Genomic DNA, 21,015 nt, shown 5'->3' on the forward strand with positions numbered 1-21,015 from the left:
TAGTTAGGATTCTATAGTAATACTCCCTAATATTTAAACTAAGACTTATTATAGGCTATAAGTAAGCTAGTATTACCCTATCCTATTAAATATATATAAAGACAACGTCTACCCTAATCTAAATACACTAGTAGTATTACTAGCTTTAAAGACTAGGGTGCCTAGGACAGCAATAGTAGCGTTTTTAGGGGTTAGTATCCTAACCTAATAGTTAGTGTGCCCCTAGCTAGCGGTGTTAGATTACAATAAGTACTAGTATAGCTAGATATAAGACTATAAAAGCAAACCTATTTATATAGTATACTAGCCTAACTAAATAATTCTACTCTAGATACTTATAAAAACACGCCTATAGAAGATAACTATAATATACTACTAGACACGCAACAACGCTAACCTTATACTATTATAGACTCTCTAATAGAGACTTTAGATTCTACTCTACTAATATAGACTTGCAAGAATACACGCGTTAGGAATGTAAAGGCTAGGCGCAACTGTATAACTAAAGCTAAGGCTAAAGGTAATAGTAATAAGAGAAATACTTCTAGAGTGCAAGGCCTAAAATTATAGCAGTCTCTAATATAAACTAGAGTATCTATTGTGGATGCCCCTTATATAGATAGTAGTGGTATAGGAGAGCTAAATAATAGTAATAGTAATAATAGCGTCTAGGTTTATAGATAATTATAACATAAGAGGGTCCTAACTATACAAGTTAAATAATATATATATATAGTATTAGTATATATAAATAATATTATATAATATTACTATATATCCTACACTACACAAGCTTACTATATTATACTACCCCTTTACTACTATATATAATATAGTATATATAATAATATATACACATGCCTAACTTTAAACTAATATACTACTAAAAAAACCTGTAATATATATAGTGTAAGCAACTAACTTGCCCTAGAATATTTATAATATAGAGCATAATCTTTAGCAATACTACTATACTATAATATAGGAGTGTTGTTGTAATAGGTGCCTTTATAGAACTTACTAACCTATTATTATAGGATATTTTAGATTGTAATTTTATATACTAGGTATACTGCCTAGTCTCTTAGTTATTATTGCAGCGTACCTAGGCGGCGGTATGCTGCACGCCTATACTACCTAGGTATCTACTAGTACTGCTTCCCGCATGGTAACCCTACTAAATCATGCCTACCACGTGTCCTCTATCTACACTAAATTTTCCCCCTAGGTGCTATATATCTATCTACTATATAACCTATAATTAGGTATATTATATAAACTGTGTTTAAATAGACGCTAAAGTTAATATATATAATACTAATAATATATAAACTAAAAAGTGGTTTACCTTTATAGAATATATAGTATAGTAAACCCTATTTAGGTTTACTTCTCGTACTTAAACTACTTCGTGGTCTACTTTAGATAAATATGGCTACTATAAACTAGTTTTATACTGTAGTGTATTATATTATATATATATAGTGTAAAGCTAATCTTCTCTACCTCCTTTAGTCTTAGTTAGGTATATAATAGAAACAAAACTACTTTTTACACTTAATTTAAACCTCTGCTAAACAAGTAAACCACTACTTTAAATATATATATAGGTATAAAAATAAGTTATTTACCCCTATATAGTAAACCCCTAGGACACTATTCTACTATAAACAATTTTGTACCGTAGTGTCGAGAGTAATAACTGTACAAATCATTCCTCCTAACTATCACTTACAACTCAGCTAATCTTCCCTGCGTCAGGACGGACTGGACCACTCAGCTCATTCATCATCACAGTGTTACCCATTCCTCCAATAATGACGAACGATCTTCCCTTTCGTCTCTGATATTTTAAATTTGTGTCACTTCGCTGTAATGTTTTATACAGCCGGCTCCTACAGCTACTGCAAATGCATGAATCCTATAGGAGTTAACTATGGGGGTTGCCCGGGTGGACTACTAAGTCAAGGCAGCCAGAAGTAGCATGTCTTGGTTATGATTTTATTGTCCTGGAGTGAAAAATGTTCTCGGACCAGAAGGTGTCGTAAGCGATGCAATTTTGGGGTTTCATGCGCAGCAAGGGCAATGGGTGGTGCTCTACAACCTGGAAGAAGTGTTCATCAGTATATATCATGGCCATTCATGGAAGATGCACGTTGAAGAACTTTGGAATTCGCAACTTCAGCTCTTTAGGAAGGGAAATTCACCCGTGAGCATGTTCGTGACTGAGAGGAGTGATGGACTCCAATGGGACCAGCGTTTTGGATGTAATCAATGGGCCTATTTCCGGACCGGATGTGATAGCTGGACATGCGAAAAGGCACTACGCACATGATGTATACAGACAACAGCGCACTGAGTTTGATTGCCGTGGTCAGACTAACTTCGTCAGCCATGAAGCCTATCAGCATAAGATTCCCAAATCTGCCATGACGCCTAATTACCAACCCTGTTATGCTGTATTCACAACGGCAGGAGAAGAAATGGGCCCTTGTGGTAGACGCTTCGCCCGGCTGAGTTCAAGCGACTGGTGCTCAATTTGTGTAATCTCAATATTTGGATTATGATTGGCTCATGTGCATACTTTATTGACATAATATCAGCGGCCATTGTCCTAACCAACCTACAACTGAGGATTCGCAGTGCCGTTGCCGCTCAATTTGTTCACATCTGGTGCACCAACGAGCGCCAGATTCTCAATACCTGCCACTCCGTACAAGGCTGCAGCATTTGTGCTGACCCATTTCGCCTCATTAACCGGTATCAGGACGGCGCTCCCATCAATCCTTTCCGTCTTCCAGGGTGCATTGGGTGCAAGCCCGTCCTTGCTACCATCGCCTAGGAACTCCGACCATACCCTTGGAACAAGTGTCGCGTTATTACGATGATGGGCAACGTAAGCCGTGAAGCGAGAGTGACCTTGTTTAAGATTCAGTGTGCCAAAGTCTTTGCCGTAACGGGCTGCCTGTTCGGTCTTACTAGCGCCATAGTAATAACAATAATCGAGAAAAGCATCGAGGAATGGTTTGGTAACGTTTTGCTGCTCGGTACCAAAATGGTCATGGAGTTGGTCGATTGTCTCAAGCACTCCAAAAACACCAGACAGATGTGAGACGGTGATGCTACCGTTATTTGTTGGATCCGTCGGTGGAGGAGCCCATGCACCGGTGAGACTGTTGTACAACGCCTCACCGGTGATGAAGCCATTTTTGAGTTTGGGATATGTCTTGAGCGCCTCAATGAGCTTGTCGCGAGCTTCTTCCCAACGTGGGCCGTGACGTTCCCATTCAATGAGGTAAGCTTGTGCGATACCAGCCCAGTCCGTGCCGAAATTGAGATAGAGCGCTTCAGCATCGGGCACGTAAACAACTGATGGGTCTCTGACTTTGCGTCTCGCGTCCACGAGAAGAAAAGCCTTGTCGGCATCGAGAACTTCACGTACCAGATCTCCGGTACGCTCGTCGCCACCGGAGATATAATAGAAAGTTTTCCGGTATACGGGAGTCGCAATCCGAGCTTGCTTTGCACTGTCACTCCAGTGCTGAACACCGTGCCTGGTGCCAAGACCAGTAAAGTTGCCGAGATGGTACGAGTCTACATCTCCGCCGTGTCGAGCTTGATCGTGGGCAAGACGATAGGCATCAGCGCGGCCGGTGCGGAGGAAAAATCCCCAGAAGAAGAGATCAGGGGAAAGTTCTGAGTTGTCCCAGGCATAGCCACCAATGTCATACCTCCACTGGTGCCTGTCATCATCATAGGTATGTATGATATCGCCATGGTCCCAGAAACCGTACCAACGCCTATTTTCGACCTCATTTGTGTAAAAGTTTATGAGAAAATCCATATTCTCTTCAATCTTACGGGCTTGTGCGGAATCAACAGCACCAGGAACGTCCCAGTACGATCCGATGGCTTTGGTGTCGCGGATGTACTCCGGCTCTGGGATCAACACCGGGGGGTTGTTGGTACAATTGGTGAGTGTTGATAGCTTGTCGGCGGACGGTGTAGACTCGAAGGCATAGATGTAGAGCTCGTTGGTGCGTCCTACTCCATAGGGTGTGTCGTAACCTGCCTCCCAATCTTCGTAGGTGATCTCCAAGGCGTCTAGTTGTTTTGCATATGTGTCTTGGCCAAGTCCGTCATGGTAGGGTCTGATATCCATTGGCCCAGCTTGCGGGCTGTAAAGCCAGAGGGTGATGGAGCCAGTGTCTGTGGCTGCATTGGAAATATCCAAGCTGGTAGGATACTTTTTCCAGAAATCACGTAGGCCTACTGCAAGGCCACCGACAGTAGATCCTCCTAAGTAAGCGAGACCGCCCGAGCGACTGCCTCCTGGAATCTTTACCCAGCTTTGGCCGGCCTTGGTACGCTTTTTCAAATTGAAGCCGTCAGACGACAATTGCGTAAGGCGATAATCGCTCCAGGTTGGGATCCACTGCAAGCGTGTTGTGACTCTCCGGTCCCAAGTAGTCGCATTTGGAAGTACTGTGCCATTGAACTGCCCTGAGCGCACATTCGCTCCAGGATCGCGACGCAGACCTGTAACACCCTGGACCGCCTCATTAAGCATTCCTCCGTCCACACCCGCAATACGGATGTGACGATCGTAGAATTTCTCTTCGGAAAGCGGTACGTCTAGGCGAAGGCCAATGCCAGACAGGAAGTCCTTAGTCATGTCTCCATCGTAGATGATGGTATGAATGACGCGGATCGCCTCCGAATTGGCATAGAGATAGAAGCGTACCGTAAAAGGCATCCAGTCATCGTGTGCACCATCTCCAACAATTGAGTGCAAGCCAGAGACCGTTACTAATGTACGGACCGAGTTATTCTCAGAGACGGTTACGTTGGACACCTTGCTAGTGAAGGTGAAGAAGTCAATGCCAGTCGGCTTTCCATCCTCGTCGTCATCGGGCGTGCCACTCTGTGATCGTAGTATCAAGCGACCATTCTCTCCGACTATTTTGCGACCAGCCTTGATCCAAGACACCAAAACGTTGCCGGACTTCGGGAAAGCTGCTGCCACTTTGCCGGTATCAACGACAATCTCATCTCCAATGTTTGTCACCTGTATACCACTGCTTTGCCTTTTGATTTGTGACGAAGTCGAGCTGCCAGTGTTCGATGCGGTGATAGTGTATTCATCCGCGGGGAAATCGATTGCTCCGAGGGCGTGTCCCGTCCATTTCAGAGAGCCATCGGGCCAGTATGCAGTGACCCAAGATTGGAGTTGAGTGTCCCCAGAAGCCGTGAATGTGGTTGCGTTTGCCAGGTGTTGGCCGCGAGGCCATGGAAGACCGAAAGTCACACCTCCGAGGTAGTCAGGAGCAGCTTCCAGCCATTTCACTTTGACAGAGCTGCTCTGAGCCACCGTGCAGCAGATGAGACTGGCCAAGGCGATGACGGCCTTCATGCTGAGAAGTTGAGGAAAGAGTGAAAGCAGTCTGCCAGGTTACAGGCTCGACTTATTTCCAGAATAGACAAGACCTGGGAGTCATTGCATATTTGTATCTGCGTCTGGCACCCGTAGACCCGGACTGCATCCTCGCTACAAGAACTATTGCGTGACGCAATTTCCGGTGCCTCTTGACATGTACGGTGTGAATGCTTAGACGGCGCGTTATAGCGTGCTTGGTATACTCCTACATACAGTAACTGTAACTCGGCACCCATCCTTGTCCGGGTACAGCGCATGAGGATTCTATCAGCCGATTAACGAATGAGGCTGATTAGTCGAGCTCTCGTCTGCAGACGAGTCAGCGTGCCGAAATGTGCCTGGTCGCTCAGGAGGAGTTGCATGCACTGTAGGGGCACATCCCGCATTCAGTATTTGCGGGGGTGGGGAGGATGCACAAGGTTCCTCCGTCGGAGTAGATACGGCCGAAGCTTTGGCGTCCCGGGTACTGGTATTGCACGTCAACACAGCACAGCTTGACAGCACATGGAGCATTAGCTATGTATGAGTATCGCCGCTGGTGTTTGCTTTCGCCGTCGCCACATATGTATATTTGATTCGTCCATGGTATCTGGGGAACAGGTTCCCCTGGGCATTTGTCAGCGTAAGTAAGTGTAAAGGTAACTGGGCACCGTACCGGCAACCGCACCGTAGGTACGGTACGGTACGGTAGGGTTACTAGGTACCTGTTGTTTTCACCACAACGCGTCGCTGCTTCCCCAGTATAACAAGCTGCCTCCGACTGCCAGACTGTTGAAGACGCCCAGGTAGTGACCACCGATTTTGTCTTTTGCACCAAATGTCTTCACAATCACCGTATCCGTAATGGTGGCGACCAGGCCTGCCGTGACGGCCACGCCTAGACTCCTTCGGTCGCGCAAGAGGAGCCCAAAAATGAATAGAAGTATTCCATTCTGCATATTGCGTGCTGCTACCGCGGCAACTAGCGCTTTCTTGGTGTTCATCTCGTCTTCTGATGCACCTGATGTTGCGGTTGAACGGCTATCTGTGCGCTGTGTAGATGACAACGAGGTAACTGGGGCGCCTGTGATGGGCAGTCCATAACCGTCGGCAAATGTAGCAGGATTGCGCAACCCTGCTACTCCAAACGGAACCAATTCGAGTGTTGCGATGCACAGCGCGAGACATTCTGCGGGTGGAGGAAGATGTTGAAAGAGATTGCGGACTGGTGCTGACATGGTTGGAGTAGCACTAGGTAGGGAGGGTATAGGTACCGGTACTCGGCAGGTCTGAGCAACTGAGCAATGCAGTGACAAACCACGAGTCAAGGACAAGGAACGGGAGAAAACGATTTGTAATGGCAAAGCTGGATTGAGATGCTAGATAACAGGGGCCCTTTATAGATAGGTAATGTATTCGGGTTTTATAGTCGCTGCGTTCGTGTCTTCGGACTTCGGAAAGCGGGGGCACGACCGACAACGCGTCATGATGGTCATGATGGCACGACACGTCTCGCTCCCGCGTAGCCCTGTCACAGCATCATCCCATCGGCCAACCTGCTAGTCTCTTGTCATCACGGACAAGACAAACAATCAGAGCATGGGCATGGCAATCCATATGAACCTTTGCGCTTGCACTCAAGCCCGGACTACACGGTACCTACAGGCTTCAAGTGTCGTTTTGTGTGATGTGAGCAGATTCCTTGACTTCTCAGTAAGCCTTTTTCTACTACTTTTAGTACTACCACCACCAAAAGTGAATTGATCATTCACCTGTATGCCTTTATCCAAAGTCTTCCTGCGCTTGGCACAAACTCGAAAAGCTTCGCTGAGATGGACGCAGTTCTCCGCAGGAAAGTCTGCTCACATGAGTGACTTGGACGTCCTCCATCGTACACACTCTCGCCCAGTAGGTACTTGAGTCTCGGGTCGACAGCCTATCTCGAGGAAGGGTAGCACGTCGGGTACTGGATGGCTTGGTTTCTCTTCTTCTTTTCATCATCTTGAACTCTTTTCTTCTCTCCTAGAAACCCAGGATCATAAAGTAAAAAAAGAAGAAACAGGATTGAAGAGAGGAGAGGAGAAAGGAATGAGGGGATAGAAATGAGAAGAAAAAGGATCGAGGAGAGGAGAGAAGAAGGGGGAGGAGAGAGAAAAGCGTGAAATGAGAGAGCAAGTGGGATTTCGCTCGTCGTGCCTTCCTCTAGCGGCCTGCCCCCTTCACCGCGACTTCTCCTCTCACCTGCACACATGCACACAATACCTGCACAACATACCCGTTTGCCTCTCTTTTCACCACGCCATCCGGGTGCGCAGATGAGCACAACCCCCACCAGCATATAATAGCTAGCTCTCACCCTCGAGTCTTTCTTTTCCTTCTCCAGCACACTCACCACCCCATCCACACCTCTCAGCCATCCTCAGCACCTATCGAGTTTGCCCTACCCATTCCCACGCGTGCCTGCCACGTACCATTCGCCCCAGCGCCAACGTGACAAATCCCTTCTTCTTTTTTGTCATCGCACGTCTACGTCTACGCCTTCGTCTACACCCACAAACAAACAAAAAAGTGTCTGGCTGCCTCTTCGTGGCAGCGACATCGACACACCCCATTATGAGCGCTTCAGCCTTCTGGGCTAACAAGACAGACTCAGTCAAGTTAACCAACAGCACCTCACCTATCCTTACTGAGCTGCCGCCAAAGCGCACCGCCACATCGACAAAGATGAAGAAGGGCCTTGTACTCAAGCCCATGAATAATGGCGCTGTCCAGCCACCTTCCGCTGCTACAAACGGCAAGTTGTCTTGGGCTGATACCGAGGACGATGACAACCTTCCTGCTCTGCCTGGACTTCGCAAAGACCGCGCCATCGCCACACTCGAGGCTGCTGTATCGCAGAAGGATGCGCGTATTGGAGATCTCGAAGCGTATGGAGGTACGACAGCGCTACGTATCGAGCAGCTCGAAGCTTCTAGTACCGAAAAGGACGCGCTCCTCTCAAGCCTGGACGCGGTTGTCGAGAACCACCTGGCCCGTACTTCCGAGCTCGAGTATGTCGTCAAGGAGAAGAACGCTCGCATCTTCGACCTGGAGGAAGAAAACAAGCTGCAGTCCTCACATGTGCAACGGCTGGTTGCTCAAGTCGACGAGAAGAACTGTCGCATCGCAATACTCGAGAAGGAGCTTGATACCAAGGCTGCTATCATTCGAGAGCTCAAGACCACGTCGGATGCCCTTCTGCCAGCGTCGGTCAGCAAGGCAGAGATACCAAAATTCAAGGCAGAACTCGAGCTGGCGCCCATTGATACCTGTGAACAATCTGAGAAGCTTGAGCAGTCGGGCCCTGAATCTGATTTTGAGGTCAATCAAATTCCTGTCCTGTGTGAGATTGAAGGAGCTTCAACTCCGGTCAACAGTTCTGTCACAAGCCCAGTAATTGATGCTTCTGATAAAGCCAAAATTGCTAATGGTCCAACTTTCACCAATACCGAATTTCCTGTTTTTGTAACCGAGGAGACGCTTAAAGCCGTTCCTCCTGCTCCAGCGCCAAAAAAGCTCACCTTTCCCATCAACTGGGCCAAATACAGCCAGAAAGCTGTCCAGACTGCTATGTCTCCTGCAGAAAAGAAGTTGCAGTTAAAACAGCACGGCAAGGATGACATGAGTCCTCCAACGGGACTGGCTGCAAAGATGAAGCGCGACCCTAGTGCCGGAGCTCCTGGGTTCAACCCATCACTGGACATTCGTCAGTTGCCTCTCGCAAAACGCATGGCTTATGGGAACGGTCCAGAGGTCGCCATCAAAATGGGCAACGTCAAGCTCGGCTCGCTCCCCAAGTTCATGCTTATGCAGTGTTCTGGCAAGGCGCACAAGCACTTCAGTGCCCATCCGGATGCCACTAGCTTTGTACTTCCTGCAAACTCCATGGCTATTGAGGCTGCCAAGCTACACATGAAATGGATGGATGAGATGACATACCAGGGCCGCGTCTATTCCGTCACCCTCAATGCAGGTGCAAAACACGACCTTAAGAATCTACAGATCTGCCGTGCTGCTCGTATTCTCGGTCTGAACAACACCTATATTGGTCACTTCACCAAGCAGCTGTGCGACCGCATTCGCAACAACGACGCTACAGTCGAGCTCATGGACCTGATTTGCACCCTTTCTATTCCAGAGAATGATCCCGTCTTCGACTGTTTAGCCAACAACTTGGCCACTCGGCGTGCGCGCAAGGCCGCTGAGTTCGACGTGGATGCGGTTGCTAAACTCGAGGCCAAACACCCTGCGCTGGCCAAGAAGCTTGCAACTATTTCTGCGTGCCTGACTGGCAGAGCTAAGCAAGGGAGATCTCGCGGAAGTAGTACTCGTGCCTCTAGCTCTGATAGTCGATACTTGGTATTCAACTAGATGCACTTGCCTTTTCCCAGCCACAGAATTGAAGTTGTCATCTCACCCATAGCGAGGAGATTCACTAGCAGCATCTTTAGAATTTCGTCCCTATATTCAGTCCAAAGAAATGTTCCACAGGCGTTCAACCTGCTTTTGGGTGTCTCAGTTCAACATGTCTAGAATTATGCTCTCCAGACTGGGCATGAAAGTTTGCGTGGAAAATTGACGGCCTTTTGGCTTCGCATTTGCACAACTGACCGTGTCAGAGACCATAATATTGAAGCCCGCTTGCGAGACTTTCTGCTAGCGTAAATGACATTGCTCTATTATATGATCAAGCTCTCCGTCTAGTAAAAGTGCTAATGTTCTTGTATTTTGATCACGGTAATGATCTGATTTAGATCCATGTCTCTAACAGTACCTATCTTGAGAGCCTGTAGAGAACATGAATGTGCACCGTATTGATATCCTACAAGTCTTCTCCATAAAAATGCACTCCTGTCAACATCTACACTCGACCCCCTTCCGGCTAACGCACAGATACTTGACTCCCTTGTACGGCGTGACTCCACTTCCCAACCCTTTGCTTCTCTTTTGCTCAACGTTTAGCGCTTCCACCTTGATCCCGCTTGGGAGCCAACCTTTGACCGAGAAGCTGAGTGTTGCGCACGAGGGCATAAGAATTTTGTTGGCCTTGGTCCTCCTTCTATCTGCATCTGCCGAAACTTTGCCTTGTAGCAATGAGTGTTGCGAGGCCAGGTGATTTGCGGGAGGGGAATCATCATCATAGTTGTAGGTTGAAGTTGAAAAGGTAACTGGGCTACCATGATCCATTGCATCAACATGGTCGTCTTCCACTCCTAAAACAGTACCGCGTAGTGTAGCACTTGCACCCACTCCGCCGCCCCTATCTCGCGCCATGAGCATATTGAGATCGCGACTGCTAAGTCGCCACTCTACCACGCGGTCACCTGGAGCATAGATCGCATCGCCTGTGCCCCGCGCTAGGCGGAGGTCTGTGACGTTTTTCACGGTCGGGGGAAGTGGTATGTGGATTGTCATTTCTTCGATTGCAGGAGAAGTAGATGTTCCTGTTGTTGAACCTGAACCGAAAGATGGACCGCCTCCGAGGGCTCTGCTACCTAGTCCCGAGCCGATGCCCGCACTGCCTTTGGGTATTGAGGAAGATGAAATGGCTGAGGACGATCTACCGCCAAAGCGGGGGTTGAGTTGTAGTTTTACTTCGAAATCTGCACCTGTAGGGCCGAGTGACGGGGTCACGGAGATGGTCGCCGGTATATTAAGCTTCGGGAGCGATTTTGAGGTCGTTTTGGAGGAAAATTGTTCCAAGGCCAAGGAACCGAGTAGATCGACTTCGTAGCCTGCGAGCACAAAGCGACCGTCTGGTGGTACAAAGGAGAGTTCACCTGGACGCTCTTTCCAGCGGGCCAGTCGCACACAAGGGTGGAAGACGGGCAGTGAGACGGTGCTGCTTATGCCACCGGGGCAACCAATTTGAAGGAGCAGATCAGGAACCCCAGAGACTTTGGCTGTGAAGGCGATAGTGCCGTTTGCGATTGCGGACAGGGGACGACCAGACGGAGAATTCGTCACTTGAAGTGTTTCGACAATGTCGACATACATTTCGTTACTAGTATGGCGGACGTTTGCACGTCGCCATGGTACCGTTGAGGCGGTCTGGTTTGCATTCGTAGGTCCTAGTCGCGGACTTGGTCGATTACCCATGTTGAAGGTTGTTGCGGAGGGTGTCAATGAGCTGGGCGTCGAGCTTGGTAATCCCACGCCTCCCAAGAGACTCTTGATGAAATTGGGGGCCTCGACGACATCATGCAGAGCATTGGGTTCAGTGCAAGCTATGACGCCACCATCCACCATTTCGCTAAGCAGTTGGGCCACGACATCGTAGTGACCCTCGATTTTGCTAGCGAGCAGCGGAGAGCCAAGAAAGTCCTCGAGCACGTCGGCGACACGATGCAGGAATTCGAGGACCTGGAGGGGCTCCGTGTCTGAGGAACAGGGGCACAGGAAGAGTAGTTGGTCTTGGACGATGGAGTAGAGGAGCGTCGGCGGATTGGTGTTGGATAGGTAGATCAGCGACGGTCGTGGGGATGGATGGGAGAGGTAGAGGGGCAGGAGGGTGCTGCTGGCTGGGGGCCGGCCAATATACGTGTGTTCGAGGAGTGGTGTACTGCACAGGAAGGATGCGAGTCGTTAGTGAGGGCAAAACCAGGGACAGAAGCTGGGCTGGCACGGTGTGTACCAAAGGTATCAGGATGCAGGCAGGGCAGGAGGCAGGCGTTGATTTACTTGTGCTCGTCAAACAGGTACAGCGCTTCTATTGCGTTCATGGTGTCTGCGGTTTCCCACTTCTAATAGCTCGGCCCTGTGCTGCGACCAGGAAGAAAGGTGGCTTGCAGTGAGATGAGGTGGGCTGGATGAGGTCAATGGGGGATGAAATCGGGTGGGGCAACGTTTGGCGGGGAGCTGTGTCTGTATTGTATTTTACAACTGGTAGCGTCGGATACACAAGCCGCTAAGCGGTGATGGTGACCAGTAGCTAGCGTTATAAGTTACAGCTAAGCTGGGCTCAGGATCAAATGTTACCGGTTCCTTCTCGGACCGCCGAATTTTACGCAACACAACGTCTAGACGACCTCCACTTCATTCAGACGGTGAACAGTCCAGCAAGTCCACTTCCACCGCGTGAATGTAGTCATCCCTCGTAGCCATGGTTGAGCAGCTACCAGACCATGTGCCCAGCCTCAAAGAAGCCATGAAGCAGGACAAAGCCGAGTTTGACGACTGTATGCCGTGTCGGGTCATTGGTACGTGTGGGAACGAATTCGATCACCTACCTACTCCTTTCCAAGATTGGGCTCATCCATTCCAACACTTGACAACAGGGACAGCGACATTTCTTGGTCTCGGTGCTTTCACATACATTTCCGGACATGCGCAGATACAAGCCAACGCAGCGGCAATCAAAGCAAGCAAGAGCATTTTTGGAATGCGAAGTAGGAGAGCAGCGATAACAGGCACCAGTGCCGTTATGGTCGGCCTGGGTGTTTACAGGTGGTTCTCGTGAGCACCTGTGCACATGGAGATAGCGCACGTGTGGCTGGAATCACATACACGACACAACGTTCATGCAGCCACGACTTGATACAGGCAGTCCAGTAATTCACCATTTCAGAGCAAGGGCGTACGTCCCAGCATGCAATGCTATCCACTGGTACATCTTCATACGTCTTCACCTCTGGAGAGGCTCTTCGCTTCCCGCCTCCGACCCTGGCCCATGCCTATTCTTATTGATGTAATGCCGATATACCATTTCGAGTGCTGCCTATGCCGGCTCAAATGAGGGGAGGCTCCCCTGAAGAAGATCTGAACACCACCGAATGCGTCTATAGTCTAATCCGTCCAATGCACCAAAGAATTTGCGCGCCTGCTACGCCGCTGGATATCATTTGTGATGCAACTAAGTCGTCCAGTTCGTCCCACAACCATTTCTGACCCCCAAATCCCGACTAAGATCCTTGTGGCCCATATCGTGTGACTGAACCAAAGCCTCCCATTTCCCATTCATTATTCAAGACGTACGTCCCCGCTTCGAACCTCCGCCAGATGAGCCGTCTCGTCGATCGTTGAAGCCATCAATGTTGAAGAAGTCGTTCATGAGCCGTCGCTTCTGTCCAGCACCTGATCCCAATTGAAGCAGGTTCTGGGCCACAGACCGCTGTAGGTTTCGTGAGGACGAGCGATTGTTCGAACGTCGCGGGCTTGGAAAAGCCCGTCGGGCGGCGGCCGACATGTCGGTCGCTGGATTGTTTTCGCTGGTCGGTCCAAATGCAGGGGTGTGAGGAGCTGAGAACTGAAACACGTGGTGGAGGGACGAGAGATCGGCTTCGGTAGTCGAGGCTTCCATGTGGACAGGCGGTGGTGCCGAATCGCTGCGCTGCGCCATGTCGATATTCTCGCCACCCGTGCGAGCGTCTTCGGACGCCATGTTACCCTCCAAGACAGGCGACGAGCTTCGTGCACGTCGTTCATCCAGATAGTCTTCATCGCTATCGCTGCTCGATTGCTTCGGCTGGGAGCCGTCCAGCCGTTCCGTGGCCCATTGCCGTATCCGCCAACCTTCGCCATCGCCCATTCCCATGTTTTCCCTGTCTAGAAAAGCTAGCAACTCATCCAAAGCTTCTTGGTAGCCATCGTTGCGGGCGTTGTCGATGTCGGCGAGCGCCGACTTGTACAGATTTGTGACGTTGAGGGCGGCCGTGCGGAAGGACTGGTGCACGTCGGGCTGCCGCCGCGTCTTCGGCAGCGATGTGTTGAGGCTGCGCATAGAATCCATGGCTGCCGTTGACGGCGAAGTCGGAGTCGAGGTGGAGGTCAAGTTACAGTAAAGGGCAGGAGAGATTTTGTCGTGTCGGCTGTCGTGGATAGGTGTAGGTTGGGAATCAGTGTTTAGTGTCTGATGCGAGAATGCACGCGATGACGTGGGTGCCTGTTGGGTGCCTTCGCCTAGCTGCTGCGTCTGGTGCGGTTGCTATATATGGCGTTGGACAGCGGGCGTCATTCACTCGAAAGGAGCATGACCTTCGCCGTGGGGGCAGGGCTGTGGGCTGCGTAGCGCTGAAGTGGTGGGGGAGGCCGTGCAGGCGTCAATCCTTTTACCGACATGCACGTACCCAAAGCTTCTGTCCCGAACAACACCACACGCCCACACCACACATGTCTCAACACCCTAACCATCAGTGCCAAGATGTGAGGAAACTCCGCTTCTGCAAATCGATTGCTTCATTGCTTTCAGTCACTCGACCTTTTGTGCATTTCGACGTTTGTCAACACAACCCGCCGCCACACCATCCTCTAACCGTGCTTGTTGCTCAATGACTACCGGTACCTCGCCGATTGGCAACCTCCCTGCGGAATTATTCGATCTCGTAGCAGCCCATCTTGATTTGCTCGCATTCAAGAACCTTCGAATATGCTCCCGACGACTCCATCTGCTGAGTCTGGCTCCTTTCGCCAAGCGACACTTTGCTCGCTTGACGACTACCCTGGGTTCAGCGTCCCTCGATCGACTGGTACAGATTGCCAGTCATCATCACTTTTCGCCAGCTGTCACCACCCTGCATGTTCGTTTTCTATACTATACAGACTACTGCGACCTCGAATCCATAACTAGGCTGGGAATATATCCTCCGCCCAAACGCTTTGCAGTAGCCCTCATGCCAGGAATTTCCTCACGTAATATTCCAAGTGAGTCTACACTGTACAAGGACATTTGCGGAGATAGTTATCCCCAGTGCATTGTGGACCGTCTGGTCTGCGCACTCGAAGGCTTCCCTAACATCAAGACCATGAAGTTCTACACACGACTTCACCATCGTGGAGATGATCAGGGACCCTGTGACCGTGACGACATCTTCAGAATGCGATGCTTCCAGGCGGTAATCACTGCCATCGCTCGCAGCAATATCGAATTACGCGAACTCAGCATCTCCAAAGGATCCAGGAAGCGTCCGTTTTATAGGTGCTTGAGGCTACCTTGTACAGCTCTTTGTCTGCCTCCCGGAACGCTGCAAGCGTTGAAGCCTCGATTATGTAAATTAACTTCTCTCACACTATCCATCGACTCATCCTACCTTGCCTCTTCTCACAAGAGGGATTGGGAGCTCACCCTGACTAATCTTCTAGCTTCAACACCTTTGGTGAAAAATCTGGCATTGAGCTTGGATTATATCAATAACCTTACCCAATATGGTGCTGATATGATGCACTCACTGGCACTATCTTGTCGTTTGATGGTTCTTTCGAGTTTTGTCCTTTCAAACTGCACAACTTACGAAAGTGACCTTACGACCTTCTTTGCCGCCCAAGCTTCGTCCGTATCGCAGCTTGAAATGGTCGATGTCAGATTGTGTTCAGGAAGCTGGCGTTCAGTGTTGATAGTCTGCAAGAGTTTGGAGAGACTGGAGCAATTGCGATTGGCTACGTTGAAGGGGCCGCCGCATGACCAATATCTGACACTTTCGCATCGTTGTAATAACTCTCTCAAGGTCACTTTGGATGTACGCAAAGGGAGCCGGCGCATGTCCGAACGTATTGATGACTTGATCGGAGCACTGTATTGGGAGATATGAAAGAATGATGAGGCAATGCTAAGAAAGTCGGTTGCATAATGTATTCCTCTAGATCTAGACACTTAGTTTTTTTTTAATCACGCCTTTCTTCTTTCCAAGCTCTCTCTGACAACGTGCAAAATTTACTGTTCAGTGAGAACCTACAGAGGTATCGTTCCTAGTCGATACCATAACTATCCTCCCATTTCCGACATTCCTCATGCTGTCCCATCACCTCCCATCAACGCTAACAAGCTACATACTTAGTCTCTGTCCCAGCAAGCCAGCATACCCAACCATTGCCCCCAGCCCTACCATGTTTACTAAACTACTAATCCCATGCAAAATGCCAAACCGCCTATTCAAGCGATCCATTTCTTTGCTATGCGGTCCGGCGTCATAACTCTTCTTCCCATCTCTCGTCTCTTGATGTTTCCTGGCCCCCATCACCCGCGTTGTCTCAGGGCCAATGTATACTAGATTCGCAAGCGCAGTGATGAACATTGTACCAATTAACCAGGCGGAGCGGGTGTCTGTTGTTGTCTGGATCTTGGTATGGGAGGAGAGCACGGGGAGAAGGGAGGATGGGCCTCCGTATGGGTAAGTGAAAAGCATGGCCATGGGTGTGAGTGTCTGGAGAGTGAAGTAGATGGGGAAAGTGTGGCGTTGCAGTGTGGAAAATTGGGGGCGCGGGAGAACTTTGAAGGCGACGACGCCGTTGATGAAGGATTGGAAGAGGGTTGAGCCTAAGAGGGTGCCATAGCTGGGGCTCACGTCAGGATGGCCAAGAAGGGAGAAGGGTACGGCTTGGAATACCTGAGTAGATGGTACGTCGCGGCTGATTTGAACGGAGAAGGCGAGGACGACATGATGATAGGCTGGATGAATGCTGCTTTGTGGCCTGGAGGAGGGATTCAAGCCTGTGAGACGGCGATTCTAATTCAAAGATTTAGGAATCCAGGTATTTAGGTGTACTTTCAGGTTGAGAACAATTTTGTGCAAACGGAGAGTATGTCACAATTGTGTTTGAACTTTGGGAAGCCTCGGTTGATGATATCACCACAACATATCCTGCAAGGGCCCTGCATATCTTACCAAACCTGCTACTACAAGTTGAGCCTAGGGTCTGTCAGCACAGCACGCCCCACCTCATGTGCAACACCCCTAAGCCTCAAATCTCCATACATACTGCTCTATCGTACCTTTTCAGATCCACATTGCATCGTACCAGCCTGAGTAGTAGCGCACACCCCCATATGCGCCTCTCTAGACTTATCGATCTCCGCCGCCCCACGTCCGCACCGCTTGAGCCCGAGGACATCTTCGGCTCCTCTCTCGGCCTATTCAATGACCTGCAGAACCAGCATGGCGAGGACCCCGATACGGTGATACTTTATAAGAACGCACGGCACGGCCAGCTCGAGTTCAGGACAGCCGATGTAAATGGCGAGGAGGAGCGACGAAAATTTGCCCATTACCTCTGGAATGCAGGCCTCTTGATGGGTGAATTGGTCGGAGGGCGGGCAACATCATCGGGGAGCAGACTTTTAGACCTGGCTGAAGAGGATAAGTGGAGGGACGGAGAGTGGTGGCTGAATGAAGAAGAGGAGAAGCGATGGAATGTTGAAGGCGAGATAGTACTGGAGTTGGGGGCAGGTGGGTGGATCGTGAAGAGTGGAAGCGGAAGAGATGACTGATGGCATACACCTTGTTTAGGCGTAGGACTTGGTGGCATCGCGAGCACTTTGGCAGGCGCAAAGGAGGCACTGAGTTGTCACACAAACCTCGCGATTCCAACTAACAATACGTCCAGGTGACTATAACCGACTATCCTGCACCCCCAATTTTGGCGACCCTTTTGGACAACGTCGCCAAAAATGTCCCTCCCTCCCTCCAACCCCGCATACACGTACAAGGACATCTTTGGGGTTCGACCGAGAGTTCCTTCGAGGCCACCAACGCGCACCACTATACACGCATCCTGGCGGCCGACTGTTTGTGGATGCCCTGGGAACATGTCAATCTAGCCAAGTCGATGCTGCACTTCCTCGCCAACACCACAGATGCGCGCATTCTGTGTATTGCAGGATTCCATACTGGTCGTGCGAAAGTGGCACCGTTCTTCGAGGAAATCATCCCACAGCAGGGACTCGAGGTTGAGGAAATCTTTGAAATTGACGCAGATGGTGTTCGGCGGCCGTGGGCTGCTGAGCGTGACGGCGGATTCGAAAATGTCACTGAGCGTAAGAAATGGCTTGTACTGGCGCGCATACGGCGAGCTACTGCATAGCATATGCCATGCGATATCCAACTTTCACGATTTGCGGAAGCACAGCGTAACGACGCTACTCCCAGTCTTGCCACCAAATGTGAAGCTTGGGTACTTTACTTTGCCCTCCAATATGAAGCTGCCAGTGTTGAACCATCCCTTCAATTCCTCCTCTGTCCAATTGCAACTTGTTATGAGAAACCGTCCTCCATTTTTGACCAAAGGTTCTACCTTCTGTCTGTAGCTTTCGCAAATCCTGCGACCTTGCGCATCTGTATCTTGCGAGAGACAGATGGCATCGAACGTGCCTTTGTCAAGCACCACGTCAAAGCCGCTTCCTAACCACTTCCCAGGGCTTTGCGACAAGATATCCCAAGCGTGGAAAGCAATATCTGCGTACCTCTCATCCTTCGCAGAGCGTATGGTTTCTGCGAGCGTAACGCTGTGATCGGAATAATCTATGCCCACTAGCTCTCCGTTCCACTCCTCTTCCCGCAGCGCAAAAAGGAGGTGGCCGTTTCCTGTCCCTAAATCGAGGAATCGTGATGCGCCTCTGTCTTCAGATTCAGCTGCTTTGTGCAATACTTCCTCTTCGGCAAGTTCCTCGAGGAACGCTAGCATGCGCTCCTCTGCACCTGCGTCGCTGAACCAGACTGTGCCCTCATCGGTAAGGTTGGAAGAAAAATTGGAGTTTTCAAGGGTATACGCGGCGTCCCAATAGGATTTTGTGCCCAGCTCTGATGGTTCAAGATGTGTGGGCGCTGTCATGTCTAGAGAGGATATTGTGAGTGGTAAATCTGACCGTGGGCGACTCGGGAAAAAGACGGGCGGGGTTGGTTGGCACCATGATGCCACCCTAACACCACATTAGTTAGTGCCAGGCGTAGCCTCACGTGGGCAGTAGAATACTTGAAAATGCAAAGTGTGTGTTGTGTTAAATATCTAGTATCACGTAGCTTATAGGAAAGTAGACTATATAGGTAAGTAGACTACCCTACTAAGACGTTACTAAAATTACACTATATTACCTAATATAAGACGTTATAGTGTAGGATATAGGTTTAGTAGTAGATTAGGATTATAGGTATTAATTAAGTATTAAATAAATTAATACTATATATATTAATTCTTATAGGTATTTATACTACCTATAATTATATAATATACCTAGCTAAGGCTACGCTAGCCTATATTTAGCCCTTTAGGGCTAGTAGGGCCCTATATTCTAATATTATCCCCCCTCTTTAGGGAGATTAATTTAACTAACCTAACTAGATAGATTATAAGTCTTCTAGGAACTACACGCCTTTTATAAGGTTATAGTAGGCTATTCTAGCCTATTCTATTACTAATACTTAATTTACTTAATTCTAAGGTAAGGCTAGAATTTCTAGCTTATACCTCTATTTATACCTTTACTTACTAACTTTACTAGCTTACTAGCTATTACTACTAGTACTTATATAAAACTAGGCCTACTTCTAGCTTAAATTCTTCTCTTACTCCTTTACTCTATCCTTTACCTACCTTATTCAGTGAGTATTTCCCTAAGAGTCATTTTTTCTTTATTTCTTCCTAGAGTAGTTATAATAGGCTATTATAGGCTATTCTAGTATAATGTATTACTAATTTACTTTATAGAATTCTTATTCTACTACCTTATATATCCTTATACTCCTTATAGCTTTATTATAGATACTACTATTATAGACTAGCCTTAAGGGAGAATATAATAAGCATTAATAATAGTATTTAGTATCTTAAAGGAGAGGTACGCCCTCTATACCTTTATATAGGTGTATAGCGTGTTTACTTAGTAGTAGTGTTAGTCTCTACCTATCTTTTATTAGACCTAGGCTTAGGTATAAGCCTAATATAGAAATCTAGATTACTAAGGTTAGGAATAATTTAGGAGATAGATTATTAGATTATATCTACTACGATTAGACTTATATATATAGAGCTTTAGCTACCCTTACTAGAAGGTAAATAATTAGTAAACCTTGCTTACTAGAGCTCCTGCTTTTTATTAGGCACTTGGCAGTAAGCTAGCAGTTGATCAGATAGTAGGTTATACAGGGGTATTGATTAGGATTGATTAGATCAAGATACTCCGTGATCCGGTTAATATCCCTCCTGCAACACCTAAGCCCTTTATATACCCTAAACCTTCCCTATAAGCTATTATAAAATTATCTTTTTAGGGTTTAAGTGTTAGGCTATAGCGTTATACGCGCGTAGTAGGACTATAGGGTATAGCATGCCCTACGCCTATATATACTATTCTATTTGTAAATAATCTATTTAGAGATTATAGGCACCTTTTTAAGGTTATTTAGCCTAGTAGGAATAGACACTATATGCTAATATTTAGGGCTATATCTTTATAGAGAAGTTTAGATTACTACGCTTAGGAATAATTTAGGAGATAGATTATTAGATTATATCTACTATAATAGGACTTATATAAATAAAGATTTAACTACTATTACTAGAAGCTGTATAATTAGTAAACCTTCTATACTAGAGCACCTTTTTCTATTAGGCACTTAGTTGTAAGCTAGTAGTTAATTAGATAGTAGGAAAGTTAGGGGTATAGAGTAGGGATATTAATTAGGATTTAAATTAGTTAATTAGATTAAGATACTTGTAAAGGGCTTAGGCTTATACCTAAGCCTAGGTCTAATATAAGATAGATAGAGTCTAACACTACTACTAAGCAAACACGCTATATACCTATAACAAGGCGTAGAGGGCTTACCTCTCCTTCAAGATGCTAAATACTA

At 48.1% G+C, this 21,015-nt stretch overlaps 10 protein-coding genes across 10 annotated transcripts; 4 read left to right on the forward strand and 6 right to left on the reverse strand.

Moving 5' to 3' along the window:
- Positions 1-2,626: 2,626 nt before the first annotated feature.
- On the reverse strand, positions 2,627-5,416 carry IAQ61_010988 (uncharacterized protein; the record flags this gene model as incomplete). Its single annotated transcript, XM_003835008.1, has 1 exon — positions 2,627-5,416. The coding sequence occupies one exon, from the start codon at positions 5,414-5,416 to the stop codon at positions 2,627-2,629; it is 2,790 nt and encodes a 929-aa protein (XP_003835056.1).
- Positions 5,417-6,153: 737 nt separating this feature from the next.
- Positions 6,154-6,657, reverse strand: IAQ61_010989 (uncharacterized protein; the record flags this gene model as incomplete). Its single annotated transcript, XM_003835009.1, has 1 exon — positions 6,154-6,657. One exon carries the CDS (start codon positions 6,655-6,657, stop codon positions 6,154-6,156), a length of 504 nt encoding a protein of 167 aa, XP_003835057.1.
- Positions 6,658-8,032: 1,375 nt separating this feature from the next.
- Positions 8,033-9,829, forward strand: IAQ61_010990 (uncharacterized protein; the record flags this gene model as incomplete). Its single annotated transcript, XM_003835010.1, has 1 exon — positions 8,033-9,829. One exon carries the CDS (start codon positions 8,033-8,035, stop codon positions 9,827-9,829), a length of 1,797 nt encoding a protein of 598 aa, XP_003835058.1.
- A 326-nt stretch (positions 9,830-10,155) lies between these two features.
- IAQ61_010991 (uncharacterized protein) lies at positions 10,156-12,277 on the reverse strand. The gene is made up of 2 exons (XM_003835011.2): positions 12,140-12,277; positions 10,156-12,020 (listed from the first exon to the last, which is right to left on the reverse strand). Exons 1-2 carry the CDS (start codon positions 12,178-12,180, stop codon positions 10,313-10,315), a joined length of 1,749 nt encoding a protein of 582 aa, XP_003835059.1. The 5' UTR covers positions 12,181-12,277; the 3' UTR covers positions 10,156-10,312.
- A 283-nt stretch (positions 12,278-12,560) lies between these two features.
- On the forward strand, positions 12,561-12,917 carry IAQ61_010992 (uncharacterized protein; the record flags this gene model as incomplete). Its single annotated transcript, XM_066099007.1, has 1 exon — positions 12,561-12,917. One exon carries the CDS (start codon positions 12,561-12,563, stop codon positions 12,915-12,917), a length of 357 nt encoding a protein of 118 aa, XP_065951165.1.
- A 504-nt stretch (positions 12,918-13,421) lies between these two features.
- On the reverse strand, positions 13,422-14,186 carry IAQ61_010993 (uncharacterized protein; the record flags this gene model as incomplete). Its single annotated transcript, XM_003835013.1, has 1 exon — positions 13,422-14,186. The coding sequence occupies one exon, from the start codon at positions 14,184-14,186 to the stop codon at positions 13,422-13,424; it is 765 nt and encodes a 254-aa protein (XP_003835061.1).
- An 880-nt stretch (positions 14,187-15,066) lies between these two features.
- IAQ61_010994 (uncharacterized protein) lies at positions 15,067-15,981 on the forward strand (the record flags this gene model as incomplete). The annotated part of the gene is made up of 1 exon (XM_003835014.2): positions 15,067-15,981. One exon carries the CDS (start codon positions 15,067-15,069, stop codon positions 15,979-15,981), a length of 915 nt encoding a protein of 304 aa, XP_003835062.2.
- Positions 15,982-16,079: 98 nt separating this feature from the next.
- IAQ61_010995 (uncharacterized protein) lies at positions 16,080-16,996 on the reverse strand. The gene is made up of 2 exons (XM_003835015.2): positions 16,777-16,996; positions 16,080-16,723 (listed from the first exon to the last, which is right to left on the reverse strand). The coding sequence occupies exons 1-2, from the start codon at positions 16,827-16,829 to the stop codon at positions 16,216-16,218; spliced, it is 561 nt and encodes a 186-aa protein (XP_003835063.1). The 5' UTR covers positions 16,830-16,996; the 3' UTR covers positions 16,080-16,215.
- Positions 16,997-17,216: 220 nt separating this feature from the next.
- Positions 17,217-18,250, forward strand: IAQ61_010996 (uncharacterized protein; the record flags this gene model as incomplete). The annotated part of the gene is made up of 3 exons (XM_066099008.1): positions 17,217-17,616; positions 17,677-17,723; positions 17,774-18,250. The coding sequence occupies 3 exons, from the start codon at positions 17,217-17,219 to the stop codon at positions 18,248-18,250; spliced, it is 924 nt and encodes a 307-aa protein (XP_065951166.1).
- A 24-nt stretch (positions 18,251-18,274) lies between these two features.
- IAQ61_010997 (uncharacterized protein) lies at positions 18,275-18,997 on the reverse strand (the record flags this gene model as incomplete). The annotated part of the gene is made up of 1 exon (XM_003835018.1): positions 18,275-18,997. One exon carries the CDS (start codon positions 18,995-18,997, stop codon positions 18,275-18,277), a length of 723 nt encoding a protein of 240 aa, XP_003835066.1.
- Between the last annotated feature and the right edge of the window lie 2,018 nt (positions 18,998-21,015).

The sequence above is a fragment of the Plenodomus lingam genome (assembly GCF_022343315.1).
Source record: "Plenodomus lingam strain CAN1 chromosome Unknown contig_9, whole genome shotgun sequence".
NCBI classification, from domain to species: domain Eukaryota; kingdom Fungi; phylum Ascomycota; class Dothideomycetes; order Pleosporales; family Leptosphaeriaceae; genus Plenodomus; species Plenodomus lingam.

Bases quoted from the DNA above. Each gene is read 5' to 3' on its own strand.
- IAQ61_010991 (XM_003835011.2), bottom strand. From the start codon at position 12,180: ATGAACGCAATAGAAGCGCTGTACCTGTTTGACGAGCACAA. The intron at 12,021-12,139 runs GTAAATCAACGC...CTTCCTGTGCAG, and splicing joins TACCTGTTTGACGAGCACAA to TACACCACTCCTCGAACACA.
- IAQ61_010995 (XM_003835015.2), bottom strand. From the start codon at position 16,829: ATGTCGTCCTCGCCTTCTCCGTTCAAATCAGCCGCGACGTACCATCTA. The intron at 16,724-16,776 runs GTATTCCAAGCC...CGTGAGCCCCAG, and splicing joins GCGACGTACCATCTACTCAG to CTATGGCACCCTCTTAGGCT.